Source organism: Engystomops pustulosus, chromosome 8 (assembly GCF_040894005.1).
Source record: "Engystomops pustulosus chromosome 8, aEngPut4.maternal, whole genome shotgun sequence".
NCBI classification, from domain to species: Eukaryota; Metazoa; Chordata; class Amphibia; order Anura; family Leptodactylidae; genus Engystomops; species Engystomops pustulosus.
In genome coordinates, this window is record NC_092418.1 from 63383628 (window position 1) to 63404210 (window position 20583).

General features: G+C 43.3%; 1 protein-coding gene across 3 annotated transcripts in view; it reads left to right on the plus strand.

The window, feature by feature from the left end:
- The window catches only part of PTH2R (parathyroid hormone 2 receptor), a 308425-nt gene that overhangs the window by 94631 nt on the left and 193211 nt on the right, over positions 1-20583 (plus strand). For 2 of the 3 annotated variants that reach the window (XM_072120997.1, XM_072120998.1), the window contains exons 2-3: positions 14311-14413; positions 15266-15382. In XM_072120997.1, the coding sequence (XP_071977098.1) occupies positions 14311-14413; positions 15266-15382 (220 nt within the window). Of the gene's footprint in view, positions 1-14310; positions 14414-15265; positions 15383-20583 lie in introns of those variants that run through there. The other variant, XM_072120999.1, reaches the window with a different exon arrangement.

The window sequence follows — 20583 nt, forward strand, 5'->3', positions numbered from 1 at the left end:
CTTATTGGATGGCTATAAGTGGGAGTCCCATTATTCTTGGCTTACATGTGATGTAGTAGGGTTGTATCCCTCCCTTGACCATCAAACCGCTATAGCTAATCTTACATCCTTTCGCCACAGATTCAGCACCTATTCAGATGCAACCAAAGAGTTTCTCGTTCTTGCAGTACAATTCTTGTTACAAAACAACTACTTCTCTTTTGATGGGGAATTCTATATTCAGAGGTGCGGGGCAGCGATGGGGGGCAAATGCTCCCCATCGCTGGCCAATATTTACATGGCTATTTGGGAGGAACAATTTCTCTTTACCTCTCATAACCCCTTTTCCTCCCACATCAGGTGGTATGGTCGTTATATTGATGACCTCCTCCTGGTGTGGGGGGGAACGGAATCTGAGGCTGGAGATTTCTCTAAGTATATCAACAATAATGATATGAACCTCAAGTTCACTTTTGAATTGTCTAGGGAACAAATACACTATCTAGATATCACTCTGATTAGTGGAGAACATGTTAAAATCCAACCCTACACTAAATCCGTAGCTCTTAATTCCACCTTAAATGCGAAATCGTGTCACCCCAAGCATGTCATTAAAAATATTCCGGTGGGCGAAATGATTCGCACAAAACGGAACTGTACTGACATCAATATCTTAAATAATAAAATTGAAAAAAAGACAGAGGATTTGATACAAAGGGATTACCCCAATTGGACGTTGAAAAGGGCACATAAAATAGTGAAAGACATCCCTAGGGAAAAGCTTTTGGAAGAGAAAAACGAGAGAAGTAGAAATAAAACACAACTCGACAAGGATTGTAGGTCACAAATCACATTTTCTACTACATATAGCCTACAATTACGTGAAATCACACAAATAATTAACAAGCATCTTCCGATACTTCATATGGAGGATGATTTGGGATTTTTAATTCCCAAAAAAATCAATTGTGTGGCCAGAAGGGCTCCAACTCTTGGCATGCGTTTATCCCCTAGTCTCTTCCTATCTAAACATGGTTCTCAGGATGGGTGGCTAAGGACTACAGGCTTTTTCAAATGTGGCCATAGAAAATGTATTTGCTGTAACTACTCTGCACCAAAGGAATATTTTAAATCAGCGTACACACAACAAGAGTACAGAATACACAAATATATTAATTGTAATACGACTTTTGTCGTTTATCTTATTACCTGCACCATTTGCGATCTCCAATACGTTGGCTGCACAACATGTTCACTTAAAACCAGAATACGTCCCCACATTTCTGATGCAGGGAAGAAAGATTCTGTCAATGTTTCAATGGTATCCCGGCATTTCCAAAACATACACAAGGGTGACTGTACAGGGTTATCCGTTACTGCCATAGAGAAGGTTACACGTCCTTTTAGGGGTGGCAATCACAGAAGGAAACTTTTCAATAGAGAAACCTTCTGGATTTTTACATTGCAGACACGAGTCCCCGGAGGTCTGAATAAGAGGCAAGACGTAATCTATCAATATTAGTGTACTTTCTCAAATTATATCATATCATGAAATCTGTTCCCTATTGTATATATAGTGGTTGCCTTGATTGTTTGTTTTTAATTATATTGCAATATGCTTTTATGTATCGTTTGGATTTAAAAGGGTTGTCAATCAAATGGAAATCCGCACGTGATATGTGACATCATAGGGGTTTCTATCACGTGACCATGGATAACGTGAATATAATCTTCCCGAGTGCATTTCCATACTAGCCATGATTAAGGAGATGTTTCTCTGAAACGCGTAGGCGATTGTTGGTCTCCCCACTACCCTGTGCATACCTCAATTGAGCGGTTTTGTATGCTGATTTCATATTTTAAGAAGTTTTCAAATAAATTGTATTTTTTAACACCCACGTGGGTTCCGTTTGAAGCTGGAATTTTTCCCTTTTCTTCTCACGTTTTCATACGACTTCAGAGCCATAGTCTCCGTGCTCGCGGATCTGCACGCTGTTACCGCATGTTCCACTGCTTCCAGGTGAGCTGATTATTTTTCTTTGCTATTTTCTTGTTTATAATTGTGTGGTAGTTACAGACCCATATCTTTACTCAAAGTAGATTTGAAAATTTGAGCCAAAATGATGGCAACTAGAATGAGTAAATTACTTCCAGGTCTAATACAAAAAGAACAAACAGGATTCGTGCCGGGAAGAGAGGGGAACCACAACTCAGTTGGGGTTATAAACGCCATCCACTATGCCCTTAAACAAAAACTCCCCTAGCCCTTCTCGGTACTGATTGCGAAAAGGCGTTTGACAGAGTTAGTTGCAGCTATACGACACACACCCTTGATAAGTTTGGTTTTCCACATAAATTCACAAAAGCAGCATGACCCTATACAGCACCCCGAGTGCAAGAATTCGATTAAATGGAACCATGTCAAACACTTTTAGAATAAGCACGCACCAAGGCTGCCCACTATCCCCCACATTGTTCATTTTGGTCTTGAAGACATTGCTACAGGCCCTCAGACAACATCCAAACATTGAAGGACTTGAAATAAGAGGCAATACTCACCTCAATGCAGCATTCACAGATGATCTTTTGCTCATGTTAACGGACACTCTGGTTTCCTTTAAACATGTAATAAAAGTGTTCGGGGACTTTGGCAAGGTCTCCAATTCCAAAATAAACTATACAAAATCAGAGGCAATGAATATATCAGCTCCCCTATCGGTAGTGCAGGCCCTTAAAAAGACGACACAATTTCAATGGAAGGAAAACTAGCTCACCTATTTAGGAATACAAATAACTAAGTCAGGGAAGGGATTATTTCAGGCAAACCACCCTAAACTCCTACAACAGATTAGCACACAATTGCAATCACTTGATATACCATATGTCTCCTGGATGGGCTGAAAAAACCTCCTAAAATCTTTTATCATGCCAATTCTCTTATACACGCTACAGATGGTACCCATTGACTTGCCTACCTCTTTTTTCAATTCATTGAAAACACTTTTTATTTTTTTCTTATGGAGAAAAAAAGAAATCAAGGATTAAATACTACAGGCTATTAAAGAAAAAGCGTTTTGGAGGTTTTGGGTTACCAGATACTATATCTTACTATAGAGCAATTCAGCTAAAAAGGTGGATACAGCTCCTCAACCAGGCATACTCAACACTAGGCACAGAAATTGAGATAGCATCACTTAACAGTGCAACCATGGCTCAACTACGGAATATCAATACCCCAAGCCAGTGTACGAACCTATTAACTAAAGGAACTATTAAAGTAATTAAATGGGTGAGCGAGCACATGGTAGGCTTACACCCTCCCTACTACCATGTAATCTGCTACCGTACCACCACAAACCCACAGCTAAACCTACTTCTAAATTATGGGACCAGTTTGCTAAGATTCCATTACACACTTTTTTCAAATCTAAAGCAGAGGACCTAATAAAAACAAACAAACAAACTGGGATGTTACACAACTTTCTACACGAGGCTGAAATTAAATTCACTAAAAAAAGAACTACATAAAAGACACACACTGTTAAAAGATCCCACTTTGTTAGAGAACTGGCTGCTACAGTGTGGCACACAAACCAAAATAATTTCGATCCTTTACAATACACTAGTGTCAAAAGGGAAAGAAATCAAACCCTCTTACATAGGCCAATGGGAAAAGGATCTAGGGATGAGAATAACAGACAAACAAGTTAGATTGATACTAGAGATGAGCGAACATACTCGTCCGAGCTTGATGCTCGTTCGAGCATTAGCGTACTCGAAACTGCTCGTTGCTCGGACGAATACTTTGCCCGCTCGAGAAAATGGCATCTCCCGCCGTTTTGCTTTTTGGCGGCCAGAAACAGAGCCAATCACAAGCCAAGAGACTCTGCACTCCACCCAGCATGACGTGGTACCCTTACACGTCGATAGCAGTGGTTGGCTGGCCAGATCAGGTGACCCTGGAATAGACTAGCCCCTGCCTGCGCTGCTCGGATCATTCTGTGTCTGGATGCCGCTAGGGAGAGAGCTGCTGCTGGTCAGGGAAAGCGTTAGGGTGTTCTATTAGAATAGTGTTAGGCAGGAGTGATTCTACAAGAACCCAACAGCCCTTCTTAGGGCTACAATAACGTTATACTTTTTTTTTTTTTTATTTGCTTGTGGCTGGGCTTGCTGGCACTAGTAGTGCAGCTAGTACCATATTCTGAGGAATTTGCAGGGGGACTTGCTACCGTTGTGTTTAGCTCTTAGTGACACGCATATCCACCTCAAACACCAAAGTGGGACAATTTATTAGGGGTTTGAGTAGAATTAGGCAGAGTCTGCTGATTTTTTTTTTTTTTTTTTACCTTTATTTCATTTTATAGCTCAAACTCATCTTGCAAAGCACAAAATCCAGTTGTGTGCTGTCAGTGTAGGTTAGAAACTAGCCATAGCAATAGGATAGCATCGTTTTGTTAAAAAAAATAAAAAACTAAAAAAAAATAAACACAAAATTTTTTTTTTTTCAAGTTTACACTTTAATTTGGAAAATGTTTAACCCGAGGGCTAGGGGTAGAGGACGAGGGCGTGGATGTGGGCGTCCAACTACTGCAGGGGTCAGAGGCCGTGGTCCTGGGCGGGGTGAGACACCACCTGCTGATGGGGGAGCAGGGGAACGCCGCAGAGGTACACCCCCTAGGTTCATCATGTCTCAAGTTACTGGGACTCGTGGTAGAGCACTGTTGAGGCCAGAACAGTGCGAAGAGGTGATGTCGTGGATTGCCGACAATGCTTCTAGCCATTTGTCCACCAGTCAGTCTTCCACGCAGTCCACCCATATCACCGAAATCGGCACTCCTCCAGCTCCTCCACCTCAGCCTCCTTCCCCCCAGTCTGCCCCCTCCCACCAAAATTTGGCATTTGAACCGGCATACTCTGAGGAACTGTTTTCTGGACCCTTCCCACAGTCACAAACCACTTGTCCTGCTGCTGCTGAGCTATTTTCCGATGCCCAGGTTTTCCACCAGTCGCAGTCTGTGGGTGATGATGACATTATTGACGTAGTGGAAGAAGTGTGTAAAGAGGTGTCGGACAATGAGGAGACACGGTTGTCAGACAGTGTTGAAGTTGTTGTCAGGGCAGGAAGTCCGAGGGGGGAGCAGACTGAGGGATCGGAGGATGATAAGGTGACAGACCCAAGCTGGGTTGATAGGCTGGGTGAACACAGTGCTTCTGAGACGGAGGCGAGTCCTATAGCAGAACAGGTTGGAAGAGGCAGTGATTGGGCCAGACGGAGAGGCAGGGCCAGAGCTGGTGCATCAGCGCCAAATGTTGCCCGTAGTCAAGCTCCCGTGGCGAGGGCTAGATTTTCAGAAGTCTGGAGGTTCTTTAAAGAAACACCGGATGACCGACGGACTGTGGTGTGCAACCTTTGCCAAACCAGGATCAGCAGGGGTTCCACCACTACTAGCTTAACTACCACCAGTATGCGCAGGCATCTGAATGCTAAACACCCCACTCAATGGCACCAAGCCCGTTCACCTCTGGCCGGGCCCACCACTGCTCCTTCCCCTGTGTCATCTGCTAGTCAGCCCCCTGCCCAGGACCCCGGCCCAAACACCTCCCGTGCGCAAACCCCATCTTCGCCTCCACGATCCTCCACAGCATCCACCAGCGTTCAGCTCTCCATACCCCAGACGCTGGAGCGCAAAAGGAGGTATAGCGCAACCCACCCACACGCCCAAGCCCTCAACATCCACATCTCCAAGTTGCTTAGCCTGGAGATGCTGCCCTATAGGCTGGTAGAGACCGAGGCCTTTCGAAACCTCATGGCGGCGGCCGCCCCTCGGTATTCGGTCCCCAGCCGCCACTACTTTTCCCGATGTGCCGTCCCAGTCCTGCACAAGCACGTGTCAGAGAACATCCTCCGTGCCCTGACCAACGCCGTTTCTGACAAGGTCCACCTGACCACGGACACGTGGACGAGTGCTGCCGGGCAGGGCCACTATATATTGCTGACGTCACATTGGGTTAACTTGGTGGAGGCTGGGACCGAGTCTGACCCTGGGGCTGGTCATATACTGCCGACGCCGAGGATTGCGGGGCCTACCTCGGTCCAGGTCTCAAAGGCCTACTATGCCTCCTCCTCCTCCCATCTCTCCTCCACCTCCTCCTCTGAATTACCATCCGTGGGCATGGCGCCATCAGTCGGTAGCTCTAGGCACAGCAGCAGTGCCGTCGCTAAGCGACAGCAGGCGGTGCTCAAACTGCTGAGCCTAGGCGATAAAAGGCACACTGCCCAAGAGTTATTACAGGGCATCACAGCGCAGACTGATCTGTGGCTGGCAACGCTGAACCTGAAGCCAGGCATGGTTGTGTGTGACAACGGCCGTAACCTGGTGGCAGCTCTGCAACTCGGCAGACTGACACATGTGCCATGCCTAGCCCATGTGTTAAATCTCATAGTTCAGCGTTTCCTCAAGACATACCCCACCCAATCTGTCTGATTTGCTCACGAAGGTGCGCCGCATCTGTGCGCATTTCAGAAAGTCCAGCACAGATGCTGCCACTCTCAGGGCAGCGCAGTGCCGCCTCCAACTGCCCGCTCACCGACTGTTGTGCGACGTGCCCACGAGGTGGAATTCAACACTAACCATGTTATCCAGAGTTTACCAGCAGCGCAGAGCGATTGTAGACTGCGAGATGTCAACTTCCACCAGAATTGGTAGTCAGGTCAGTCAGCTTCCTCAAGTCTACAATGAGGACTGGACGTGGATGTCTGATATCTGTCAGGTGCTGAGTAACTTTGAGGAGTCAACACAGATGGTCAGTGGTGATGCCACCATCATCCGCCTCACCATCCCGCTGCTTGGCCTGTTGAAAAACTCTCTGGTCAGCATGAAGTCGGAAGCTTTGCGCTCGTCACAAGAGACGGGGGAAGAAGATTCCCTTGTTGATAGCCAAAGCACCCTTAGGTCTGTTTCTCAGCGCATATCGGAGGAGGTGGAGGTGGAGGAGGATGAGGAGGAAGAGGAGGAGAATGTTGGCGAGACAGAAGAGGGGACCATTGTTCAGTCCTCCACTGTTCAGCGTGTATGGGCAGAAGAAGAGGAGTTGGAGGAGTTGGAGGAAGAGGAAATGGACAGTCAGGCCAGTGAGGGGAGTGAATTATTGCGCGTTGGGACTCTGGCGCATATGGCAGATTTCATGCTAAGCTGCTTATCCCGTGACCCTCGCGTTCAAAGAATTTATTCCAGCACCGATTACTGGCTATTCACTCTCCTGGACCCACAGTACAAGCAAAATCTTTCCACTCATCCCTGGAGAGGAAAGGAGTGTGAGAATGCATGAATACCAGCAGGCCCTGGTGCACAAGCTGAAACAGTATTTCCCTTCTGACAGCGCTAGCGGCAGAGGGCGTACTTCTGCGGGACAAGTAGCGAGGGAGAGTAGGCGACCAGGCAGCTTGTCCAGCACTGGCAGGGGTACGCTTTACAAGGCCTTTGCCAGTTTTATGTCACCCCAGCAAGACACTGTCACCTGTCCCCAGTCTCGGCAGAGTAGGGCTGATCTTTACAGAAAGATGGTGAGGGAGTACGTAGCTGACCATACCATCGTCCTAAATGATCACACAGCTCCCTACAACTACTGGGTTTCAAAGCTGGACATGTGGCACGAACTGGCGCTGTACGCCTTGGAGGTTCTTGCCTGCCCTGCCGCTAGCGTGTTGTCCGAGCGGGTTTTCAGTGCAGCTGGTGGCATCATCACCGATAAGCGTACACGCCTGTCGACTGACAGCGCTGACAGGCTGACGCTTATCAAGATGAATAAAGCCTGGATTTCTCCGCATTTCCATTCTCCACCAGGTGAAAGAAGCTGAACCTGAATAATGTATGCACTCCTCCTCCTCATTGTCCTCCTTCTCCTCCTCTTTGTGCACTAAAGCAGAGGAAACTGGCTATTTTTTTGCCAGGGCCAACTGGCTCTGGCTATAGTACTCTATGTATTTAATTTTTCTGGAGGGCCAACTACCCTGTCCTCTGTTTTAAACAATTTTTGGAAGTGCCACATACAGGCACTCAATCTATGTAATTTTTCTGGAGGACCAGCTACCTGCTCCTCTGGTTTGAAAACTTTTTTGGACTGCCACATACAGGCACTCAATTTATTTAATCTTTTTGGAGGACCAGCTACCTGCTCCTCTGGTTTGAAAACTTTTTTGGACTGACACATACAGGCACTCAATCTATGTAATTTTTCTGGAGGACCAGCTACCTGCTCCTCTGGTTTGAAAACTTTTTTGGACTGCCACATACAGGCACTATCCAAATTAAATTGTCTCCAAAGCAGCCTCCACATGTCGTCTTTTTAGCTGCCTTCACACGTTGTCTCCATTGCTACCTCCACACGTCATCGCCATAGCTGCCTCCAAAAGTAGTCCATATAGCTGCCTCCATACATGGTCCCCTTATCAAACGAGCTGTGTCAGGCAGAATTTTGGATTGTTTTCATGGCTTCCATGTTAACTTTGTCGCCACCCTGCTGTGTAATCCACAAAATATACTGGCAAACTTTTATCATTTACCAATATTATTTCAGCGCTTCTTGCGCATCTGTTTACATTCCCCTCACCCGCCATATCCTAAACTTATAAGAACGCTACTACACTTGATCTTATACAAAAGGTTCTTAGAAGTGCTGCTTGGGGAGTAGCCTAGAGACAGGGGCTTGGATTGGCGAAAGCTCGCCTGGCAGCGGAGCGCCAGCTCCATCCCAAGATCCAACTAACATAGTTTTAACTGCAGCACCTTTAATCTACTACTAGTTCACTGCCTCCATACATGGTCCCCTTATCAAACGAGCTGTGTCAGGCAGAATTTGGGGTTGTTTTCATGGCTTCCTCATCAAACTTGTTAACTTTGTCGCCACCCTGCTGTGTAATCCACAAAATATTCTGGCAAACTTTTATCATTTACCGATATTATTTGAGCGCTTCTTGCTCACCTCCTTTGGTTCCTCTCTGCCACCCATTGGTTTTAAGCCTGAGTCCATTTGGGGTATGTTGCCAAGACACTCTCTAGCCTGCCGCTGCTGCCGCTGCCTCTGCATAGTCCCCTATAGTGTCAGGGTCAATTATTGGATGTTTTAGATGCTATCTAGCCTCATTCGGTCACTCTGTCATCGCCATGCTGTTGCCCATAGTTTTGGCATAATGGTGCGATTAAGCAGCCTCAGAGGCATCCATGCATGCTGCCCCTGCTGTTTCCTGTCCATTTCCGTGGTGTTTCCATGCTTTTCTGAGGTTCCCAGGTGCTTGGCCAAGCTTCCCTGTGCAGATCCTTGGTCCCCTTGAAAAATGCTCGAGTCTCCCATTGACTTCAATGGGGCTCGTTATTCGAGCATCGGGAAAAGTTTGTCTCGAATAACGAGTACCTGAGCATTTTAGTGCTCGCTCATCTCTAATTGATACACAACAACTCGCATGGTTTTTCCAGGTGTGTGAAGATACAGAAGAACTCTTTTCTTTTTTCTATGACCAGATAGTATAACACCCCAGTTGTACTAAAGGAAAAAAGGTTAACATACACTGACATATGCTGGAGATGCAAATCCCCTAAAGCCACATTAGCACATATATACTGGTCTTGCCCTTTACTGCAGCTGTATTGTACAGAAGTAAAGGCAACTATTAATAAAATTACCTAGCACCTAGCAACTCTATTGGTTCAGGCCGCTAAACTGACAATACCACCCCAAGCTGACCCGCCTAGAATAACTGAATGGCTGACTAGAGTGGATAGTCTCTTCAGACTGGAAGAGCTAGCACACAGGGAATCCAGAACTCATAACAAATTCTCCAAGATGTGGGAACCTTGGTCAAAATTCAGAGGCAAGGGTCAAGCTAACATTAGGTCTATAAGTGACCTTACTAACAACTGGAACAAAAGCACAAAGGACAGACCCTCACCTGATCAAAATATAGAAACCCCAAAGTACTTTAATCCACACGAGAAACCCAACCCAGACAGAGAGATAAAATGAAAAAACAGAGATATCGTTCCTAACCAGTGCTATGTTGATTATTGTTTATTGTTTTTTCGTTATTGTTTATGAGATCATTACTTTTTTCTTATGCTCAAAAAGTAGAATATAGAAGCATATCTTGAAGCCCATCCCCTCTCCCCCTACTTACCATAACCCTAACCTCCCTACCCAAACCCCTCAACCCCCACCACCCCTACCTACTCCTCACTCCCGACCCAGAAAGAAACCATTTGGAAGCAGCAAAGAAACAAGTCGCCCAATACCCCATACTCATCTTCTACCACCCTTCCTACATCAACACCATAACAAAGACTAACAGTGTTCGATCAAAGTGGTAATAATCCTCACTATCATAATGTAATTGTACATCTACGTTGAAAAATTGTAAAAATTTGCTACTCCCCTGTATGTAACCATTCGAAAATGAATAAATAAAGAAGAAAATATATATGTCGATGCTTTTTTGCAAAACTAGGTAAAGAAAATGAAGTCTTATTTGAAGGATCTACAGCACATTATCCAAATCATGTCCCTAGAAAATATTGAAGATGCGTTATGTAGATGTGATGGAATGTTTAAAATCGTATGACAATCAAGCATAAAATCAAGCACTATTCTTAATAGATTGCAATTGTTCACCTCCAAAGGAACTATTTATTGTTTTTATGGGAATTACTACATCCAAACTTCAGGGATAGCTATGGGTGCAAAATTTCCATCAAGCTTTGCCAATTTATACATGAATAATTGGGAATGTAATTTTATCAATAGTGAAGATAATTAATTTAGAGACAAATTTATTTTAAACAAAAGATACATTGATGACTGTATAGTTCTATGGAAGGGTATTAAAAATATTGAATCAGATTCATGGAGTATATTAATAATAGCTGAAATTTAAAATTTACTCATGCAGCAGGGGAACAAAGTTTATGCTTTTTAGATCTAGAACTTTTCAAAGAGGATAGATGCATAAAAACTAGGATTATTTGGAACTAGAATAGATTTAAATAATAAAAGTATCCTGAAAATATATACTAATAGAAAAAAAATGAAAGAAAGGGAAAAAGGAAGCAGAGGAAAGGGCTAAATTAATGCTACTTTTGTTTTGTACATGATCCTATACTGGGAAAATTACTCCCTGACAAACTTAAAGTGGTATTCCCATTTGGGCATTTACATTTAATTGAATTCATTTGCCATATGTAAACATTTCTTCAATTGGATGTTATTAAAAAAAATGTTCCTGTGTGAAGATAATTTCTCATAAATGTTGCCATGTTGTCCTTTAGAAATGAGATGGCTTCCTCGGATACGGCCACCTCTGCTGTAGGGATTGCACAAAGAAATGTCCGGGAGTTACTGCATGTCGCACATCCATCCTATGGTAATGATTGCTGAATCCAGGTGGTCAGGCAGGGCTCAATAGCGCATGACTGGCCACTGCTGCCAAAATGTGAGGTGGTCGTATCCGAGAAAGCCATCTTGTTTCTAAGGGACAGAATGACTACATTTATGAATTATCATCTTCACACAGGAACATTTTTTTTAATAACATCCAATTGAAGAAATGTTTACATATGGCAAATGAATTCAATTAAATGTAAATGCCCAGATGGTAATACCCCTTTAATATTGTCTTTAAAAGGACCAGAAATGTAAAGATGTTGTCACCAATAGTTATTTGAGAGAACAAACAAACAATACAAACAATAGTAGGAACATTGGTATAAAAAGAGGCCAAATGGATTTATGATTTAGGCACACTTCCTTTGGGTGGTTTAAACATCAATTTTGAGTTCAAATGTTTTTTTAAGAATTAGGTGTATAATTAAAGGTAAAGGTTTTGCTTTCGGAGGAACAAAGGGTATTTCAGTGTGAATTGGGACATAATAAGTGGACAAGGTCTATGAGTCAGTTATAGGGTTAAAAAACATTTGATGTTGTTTGATGGAGGTGTACATGTGGATTTCATATATCAGTCTGCAAATAAATACCGTATACACTCGTGTATAAGCCGAGTTTTTCAGCACAAAAAATGTGCTGAAAAACCTTATCTCGGCTTATACATGAGTCAATAGGTTTTCCCAGTTTTTGGTAGTAAAATTAGGGGCATTGGCTTATACTCGGGTTGGCTTATACTCGAGTATATACAGGTACTTTATAAGCTATTATGATCTTTACCACGTTATTTTGAATGAATTCATGTTTTTATCTTTTTATTTTGAATTAATTATTTTTTACCAGCTTGATAATTAGCTTTATAAGAACCTGCTATTTGCAATTGCTATGTGAGGCATGCCCTGGAAGAAGCTTTGAATGCTGGAGAAACCATGGGTTGGGCAGAGACGCCGAACCTGCACCATACTGGGAATTTAAAGTTGCCCTGGAAAAGAAAATAGCGCTATCTATGTGGGAGAATATAACTACTATAATACTGCCCTCTATGTACAAGAATATAACTACCATAATACTACCCCCTATGTACAGGAATATAACTACCATAATACTACCCCCTATGTACAGGAATATAACTACTATAATACTGTCCCCTATGTGCATGAATATAACTACTATAATACGGACTCCTGTGTACAACAATATAACTAATATAATACTGTCCGCTATGTACAAGAATTTAACTACTATTATACTGCCGACTAGGTACGGGAATATAATTACTGTAATACTGCCCCCTATGTACAGGAATATAACTACTATTACTATTACTAGTATGACATATTATACAGTCAGCTAATCTCCTGTATATAGCCAGCCCCCCCCCCCATTATACAGCCAACACTCCCCTGTATACAGCCAGCCTGGCCCTTTATACAACAAGCATGCCCCTTGTGTATAGCCATCCAGAACCACAAGTATATAGCAGACAGTCCCCCCAGTATAGAGCCAGTCAGCCCCCCCTAGTATACAGCCAACCACTCCCTGTATAAAGCCAGCCAGTTTCCCCAGTATACAGCAACCCCCCCCCCCCGCAAACAGTATAGCCATGCAGCCCCCCCCCCCAGTATATAGCCAGCCAGCCCCCCTCCAGTGTACAGCCGGCCAAACCCCACTTTATATAGCTACGCCAGGGCTTGCGGAGCCATCATTGCTGGCCGGACTGCATCATGTTGTGGAGCTGCAGGGGAGCGTCAGAAAGGTGAGTACATGATTTTTAATTTATCGACCGGGTTTAGACTAGTCGGTGGGTTTTATGGCCAGTCCGCCCCTGTTGATTTAATGGAAAGGTCTGTTTTTATCTTGTGTAAGAAGAATGGATTAAAATAAACTTCATTTATACCAGAAGGTATTACCCTATATTTTATCCGCTACTCCTCACAGTGATCTCTGGGTAAGAAATGTATCAGAGGTTGTTGTTGGAGTTGTGAAAATGGTATATACCGCAACGTCTGCATGAGTGTCTACCCAATTCAAAGAGTTTTTACCTATGGAATTGCCTTTTTTCTTGTCTCAAGTATAGAGAAAAAGAAAGCTCTCTGGTTGCAGTCTTGGATATATATATATATATATATATATATATATATATATGAAAAACTTTATAATACTTTATTCGTTGCAACAAGAAATTTCCTTCTTGCATACAGTTCCATAAAGAAATTCAACATACATAGTACCCTGACAAAAAATTCTACAATAAGATACAAAAATCTACATCTACATTTGAAACAGTAATAAAATGCATAGGAATTTATCAGTTATAGGTTCAGTCGAACAACTTTCCCTGATCTTATTACTTACCTACAGATTAGTTATATAACACAATTATTCGGAATGATTTCAAACATAAATACACTATTGTTTTTTTCATAGATGCATATGGAATTTATGGTAAATCATAGTTTGCTTCATTGCTTTTCATTTTAAGAAATTTTTTGCTCCAATGGAGCCTGTGCATTGCTTTAGAGGAGGACATGGAGTTTCTAATGCTAATTGAGATTTCATATGACATAGTGTACATTGTTCTAAATACAATGATTAATGGAATCTCTACAATTAGAGCAGGTTGTGTTCCCAATACAATACTGTAAGTCGACAGTCAAATTAATTTGTTTCAATAAATGAATAATAAGCTTCTACTATGTCTTTAGATCATCAACCTTAAGCACTGCATTGGAAATCCCCTAAGAAGAACTGTAGGAGAATTTCATATTATATATAAACTAATCAGAACTGTTTTATCACTGTATACCACCCACTTTCTAAAGCTGTATACTCCATTTCTTTAGAATTAAGTTAATTCATATACAGAAAAAAAAAATGTAAAAAGGTCTTTTTTTGTGATTTTAGGTTTATTCTGGTGACACAATTACAGCTGAGGAACAGATCTATATTCTTCTACGAGCTAAAGTACAATGTGAACTCAATATCACTTTCCAGCTACAGGAAGAAGGTAAATTATCAGAAGAGATCATTATCTTGCTTCATGAATATTATGGTAGAATTGGCCATGTGAAACAGAACAAGTAATAAATTATGAGATAAAATTGATAGAAGTGCTGCATAACAGAGTTTTCCTGCCTCCCAATTAAAAGCTATGATTTATTACTATATCTAGCTTTCTTTAAGTTACTGGAGCTCTGTAAATTGACTGTATAATAGAGTATGGGGCACATGTCTGACTTTTTTTGCTTTTTGAGATGCTTCTGGCTTTCCTGCTGGTCACAATTATCTTAACATTTTTTTCTTTATTGATACATGTGGCCTGTAGTGAATTTGTGACAAAAGTCGCATAAAGTCCCCCATCTAATTTCTACGCCTGGACGGGGGCAGCCATAGATTTGCGGAAAAATCTACTACTTTTTTGCGACTTTTAAAAAAAGTTGCTACTTTCACATCTGGACTAAGGTGATAACTGCAGGAGACTAGACAATGGCGAACTGTAAAAGGAGACCATTTTAGGTGCAAAAAAAGTCTCAAATAAGCCAAGAACCTTTAAAAGTCTCAAAAATTAAGGAAAAGGGCAAACCAAAGTGTGATACATATACCTCTATGTCTATAGACATCTGTTTATGCTAGAAGAAAGACTAAATTGCACTTTTGCTGTTTTTTTCCAAGATTGTTCCTGTCTAACCATGGGAAGCATGTTTTAATGACAAGTTTATAAAAAATGTAGATTTTATAGTTTCTCTGCATACTTGACACATACATACTGTATGTATAGAAGCTTTCTATAGAAGGACAATAATCTACATATTATGTTAAAATATGTAAAAGATTGAACAATCTGTTTGCTTTCAATTAGGAACAGAAGGAGGATGTTTACCGGAATGGGATGGATTAGTTTGTTGGCCAAGAGGAATACCAGGAAAAATACTTGCTGTCAATTGCCCTCCGTATGTGTATGACTTTAATCACAGAGGTATTCATTTTGTAACACATAGATGTATTTCCAATGTAACCTGCCCTGTATACATACAAATTTGTAGCTCTAAGTAATATATCATTAAACGCATTTACAGTGTATTCTCATTTCCATTAAAAGTTTAAATGTAAGAAATATTTATAAAAATAATAGTGATATTTTTTTAAAATTTGTTTTCTTGTTCTTCAAGATGTATGACATATATTTCAGATAATCACCAATTATATAATGTTATAGACAAATTGAGTAATTGAATAAATATATGTCAGGTGGAAACATACTATATTTCTTCTTGTAGAGACTTTTAAGGCCACTAGAGCCACCATTTTGGAAGGCTGGACACCTTAAGTTAATACTTGTTTGAAAAAACCTTGTGTCATGAACCGCTCCAGCAAACAGCACAACCACAACTACACTTGACGCTAGCTGTCAGACAGGGTAAGTGGTCGTGAAATAACCCTCCAATGTCCCTGTGGTCTATCATATGCCTAAAGCAGATATGTTGCCCTTTTAAGGGTGAACCTGCTATAAGGAACCTTACTAAGGGACCCCGAGAGACCCTACAAGGTGACAGGGCCAACCTACTTCGTCTGACAGCTGCTGGATGGTGGAGCAGACAGGTAACAGAAAATCACCAATACATTACTGTATTCTACTGTGAACACTAGCCAGTATCAAAGACAAAACAGACAGGGAAAGCGAGGACACACTGGAAGATACAAGACACAGAAGGAAAAACTACAGATACAGACAAGCAGAGTCAAACAATCTTCAATAGGGTAATGTATGCAGAGACTAGTAGAACCAGCAAGGTGTAATTGGGATTGGCAGACATATAAAGGATCAGCTGCCCAACACTTGCTGAACAGAGCTGAGGGTAGGCAGGGCACAGCAGCAACCTAGCCACAGTTCACACACAAAAGTAATAACACCTAAGCTATACTCTGTGGACAGAGGAGGACTTTGGCATGGATGTTTAAATACCTCACTTTTATGAGGGGCCACTGGACCCTTAGTTTCCAGGTGCATGTATTGTAGTGAGCCTATGCTAGTGGAGTCAAAGTGGTTGATGAGGTAAGGGGAATGAGAGTAGAACTCCCTAAATGTGCATTTCTACTCAGGGATGGAGCCTTCCAGCCAAGTCTTGTGGTGAAGCCATGGGGCCCATATTTTAAAGAAAGAAGATAGTTTCCTGTGAATCTTAATTAGGAGTTCCTCTAGTCTACAGATTTCAATCCATCTGGCATGTGTGGGGGTGTCTTGGGATCTCTACAGTTGTGGAGTTAATGAGTTTGCTGTGGCCAGTAGGAATGCCATCAGGTTAGCCATGTTAGGAGCAAAAGAGGAGCTAGGTCTAGCTACTATTAGTATGTCTGCCAACAATTGTGTATGTTTAGAGGTTATCATCCTGATAGTAGCTTTTACCTGTTCCAATATGTGGTTTACTTTTGGCACGACCACCAGATAGGTGAATGTGTGTTTGACAAGGCCAGCACAGGTTTTAATCAGCAAGCCCATGGGAATGTAGGAATTCTGGGGTCTATACCAACATGTGAGAAGTTTGTAGTGGTTTTCCTGCAGTTAAACACATGTAGAGAATCCATGTCACGTTTGCAGAATACATTTTTTTTCTGCATCATACAAAGATATACCTAATTCCTGTTCCCACTTGGCAAGAAAGGGTGGGGTGTCTGTCTGTTTGAGTGACGAAGGAAGGTGTCCAGCATTCGTAAAGCTTTTGTCTCCCCCAGTGGTCCAAACAATTTTTCAAAATTTCAAAATCTCTCGGGGGACGCTGTGAGCCTCAGCCAGGTAGAGTGAATGTACTAGAAATTCTGCAAATAAAGGGAGGTGAGATTTAGATGGGAGAAATGTGTGTCAAAATGTCTTGTGATGGTTACTCCCTCTGGGTGAATAAGATAGCTAACCGGGATGTCCCCAATAGCGTCCCACATAATTCAGTATGGAGACTCATTGCCCAAAATAACGTGGGAGAGGAGTCTTGTGGGGAGGCACTGGGTTGGGGAGCCAAGGTGGGTGCCAAGGATCTCCAAATCTCCTGGGCTCCTGTGAGTAGCAGGTCTTTTTGGGTCAATGAAGTAGAAGACATCCTAGGAAACCTGAAGTCTTTTAGGAATGAGGGGGCCATACACAAACTAAGCCAGTGGCACTGTATCACTGTATTTACGTGGGTTTGCCAAAGAAAGCCATCTATTTAATTCCTCTCAGACCGCCCGCTGACTTTAGACGTCAGCAGATGCAGGTCGGGAGTTGCGGGAGCAGGACCCGGTCTCCGGGTGTCTGAGACAGCCGGAGACCCTAAGGAGAAGGCAGATGCGGTTCGTTACCACTTCTCCCTTCTCCGCTCCTCTGTGCATCTCGCTGGATGAGCGCGATACATAGAGGAGCGGAGCAGCGCGGCCGTCGGCTTCATAGACTCGGCAGTCATGTGACCGGCAGGTCTATAGGCGTTAATCAGAGCTGCTGGGTCTAATTAGACCCAGTACAGCTCGGATCAGAGTACTCAGTGACAGGTGGTGATTTCCCCTGTAACTGAGGCTCTTGGGGTAGATGAAGCGACATCTATAAAACACACGATTACCCCCCATTGTCTATTTTCCTTATCCCCCACAATCGCTCAAGTGCGATCTGTTAGCAGTAGTAGTAGAAGCGTGGAGGAGTAGGCGTTCTTTGGAGGAGTAGGCATTCTGTGGAGGAGTAGGCATTCTGTGGAGGAGTAGGCATTCTGTGGAGGAGTAGGCATTCTGTGGAGGAGTAGGCATTCTGTGGAGGAGTAGGAGTAGCGTGGAGGAGTAAGCGCACTGTGGAGGAGCATGTGAAGCGTGGAGGAGTAGGAGTTCTGTGGAGGAGTAGGCGTTTTGTGGAGGAGTAGGCATTCTTTGGAGGAGAAGGAGTACCGTGGAGGAGTAGGCATTCTGTGGAGGAGCATGCGTAGGGTGGAAGAGTAAGGGTTCTGTGGAGGAGTAGGCATAGCATGGAGAAGTAGGCGTTCTATGGAGGATTAGGAATTGCGCAGAGGAGTAGGAGTAGCGTGGAGGAGTAGACGTTATGTGGAGGAGCATGCGTAGCGTGGAGGAGTAGGAGTAGCGTGGAGGAGTAGGAGTAGAGTGGAGGAGTAGGCGTAGCATGGAGTAGGAGGCGTAGCATGGAGGAGGAGGTGTGACGTGGAGGAGGAGGCGTAGTGTGGAGGAGGAGGCGTTCTGTGGAAGAGTAGGCATTCTGTGGAGGAGTAGGTGTTGTTCTGTGTAGGTTGTGTACTATCACCCCACCATGTCCCAGAAGACATATCCGGACATGGAGGTATATAATTATTTGACCTCCGATATGGAGTCTGCTAGTGGGGCGACTCTGAGGAACCCCTGAGAAGGTGCTTTTGTAGTAGTGCTGAAGTGCTTTGGACTTTTTAAGTGCCTAGGTACAAGGACAAGAGAGAGGTTGCATCATCATTTTTGGCGTGTTTGTCTCCCGTGGCAGGAGCTGGACACAAGATGACATAATGGATATTTTGTTCTATCCATTATTTATCATCCTTGGGGTCCACCTGTGGGGTTAAAATGCTCACTACACCACTAGATTAATTCATGGAGGGGTGTAGTTTTCAAATAGGGTCAGTTCTCAGGGGTTTCTACTGTACTGATCCCTAAGGGCATCTACAAATATTTTATGGTGCCAAAATAAAATGTAAATGTCGGTACGCCAAATGCCATTCTCTTCTGAGCCCTGCCGTGTCTCCATCTTGTAGATTATTGCCACGTACCCAGGAGAACATGCATTTTGATTTTTGGGTTGTTTGTCTTCAGCGGCATGAATAGGGCAAAATACTTTAGACACTACAATGACAAATTCAGAACCACACCCTACTCCATGCTTTTCTGTCCTGCCCAGCAAGGGTTACTAGCCTCATGGACAGTTCCCCCAGTGTGCTGCTGGAGGGAGTGTCCGGGATTGGCTTTATATACCTGCCCATTCCCATCTTACCTTGCTGGTTATTTTGAGTCTGACCTGGGTGTATCTGCTTGATCTTGACCTGACCTGTATATAACCCGTTTGATCTTGACCTGACCTGTGTATATACTGCCTGTACCTGACCTGTGATTATCTGCCTGTAGACCTGTATATATCTATTGTTTTGTCCCTGTCTCAGTCCTGTGTTTGTATTCTGTGTACCAGTGTGAACACTGGTCTATTCCTGCATTCCGTTTACCTGTGTAGTCTTGTGTTGGTTTCTGTGCGCCAGTGTGAACACTGGTCTATACCTGTATTTCCGTTACCTGTCCGCTCCACCATCCAGCAGCTGCCAGACGAAGTAAGTGTCCCCTGTCCTGTTGTAGGGTCACTCAGGGGCTGTCAGTTAGGTTCCTGATAGTGGGTTCGTCCTTGTCAGGGCGATTTATCTGCTTTAGGCAGGGCCTTAGCCCGCAGGGACGTCGCAGGGCGAGTTCGCCATCACTTAAGTAGTCTGACAGCTAGTGCCAAGCCTGGTTGTGGTTGAGCGTTTGCTTGACAGGTGCTGACAAATTGCAAAGCAAATTTTACTCTACACCATTCAATTTGTGTTATATTTGAGACAAGATCTTATAAGTTAAAATGTTCATACAACCCTAATTTAATTCTTTGAGGGTTTTCCTTTCCTAAAATGGTGTCACTACTCGGGGGTTTCTATTGTACTGGTACCTCAGGGGTGCCCCAACACCAGTCTAGTGAAAAGGGTGCTCCAAAAGCTAGATTTTGCTTGTCCCTTCTCAGGCCTGCCGTGTCCCCAGCCTGTAGACTATTGCTACACATGGGGCATTGCCCTACCCATAGTAACCTACAGAATGATTTTTGTGGTGTTTATCCACAGTGGCATACGTTGGGCTGAATACATTTCTTCCTACTATGGCACAGTTGGGAAAACAATGCAATTTTTACACCGCCCACTTCATTTTGTATTACATTTGGCCCAGCATCTCAGGGGATAAAATGTTCATACAACCCTTTCCTAAAATGCGGTCACTGTTCAGGGGTTTCTATTGTACTGGTACCTCAGAAGCACCCCAACACCAGTCTAGTGACAAGGGTGCTCCTTCCCTTCTTAGCCCTACCGTGTCCCCAGCCTGACAATTTTGGCCACATGTGTGGTATTTCCGTACTCAGGAAAACCCACAGAATGATTTTTGGGGTGTTTGTCTAAAGTG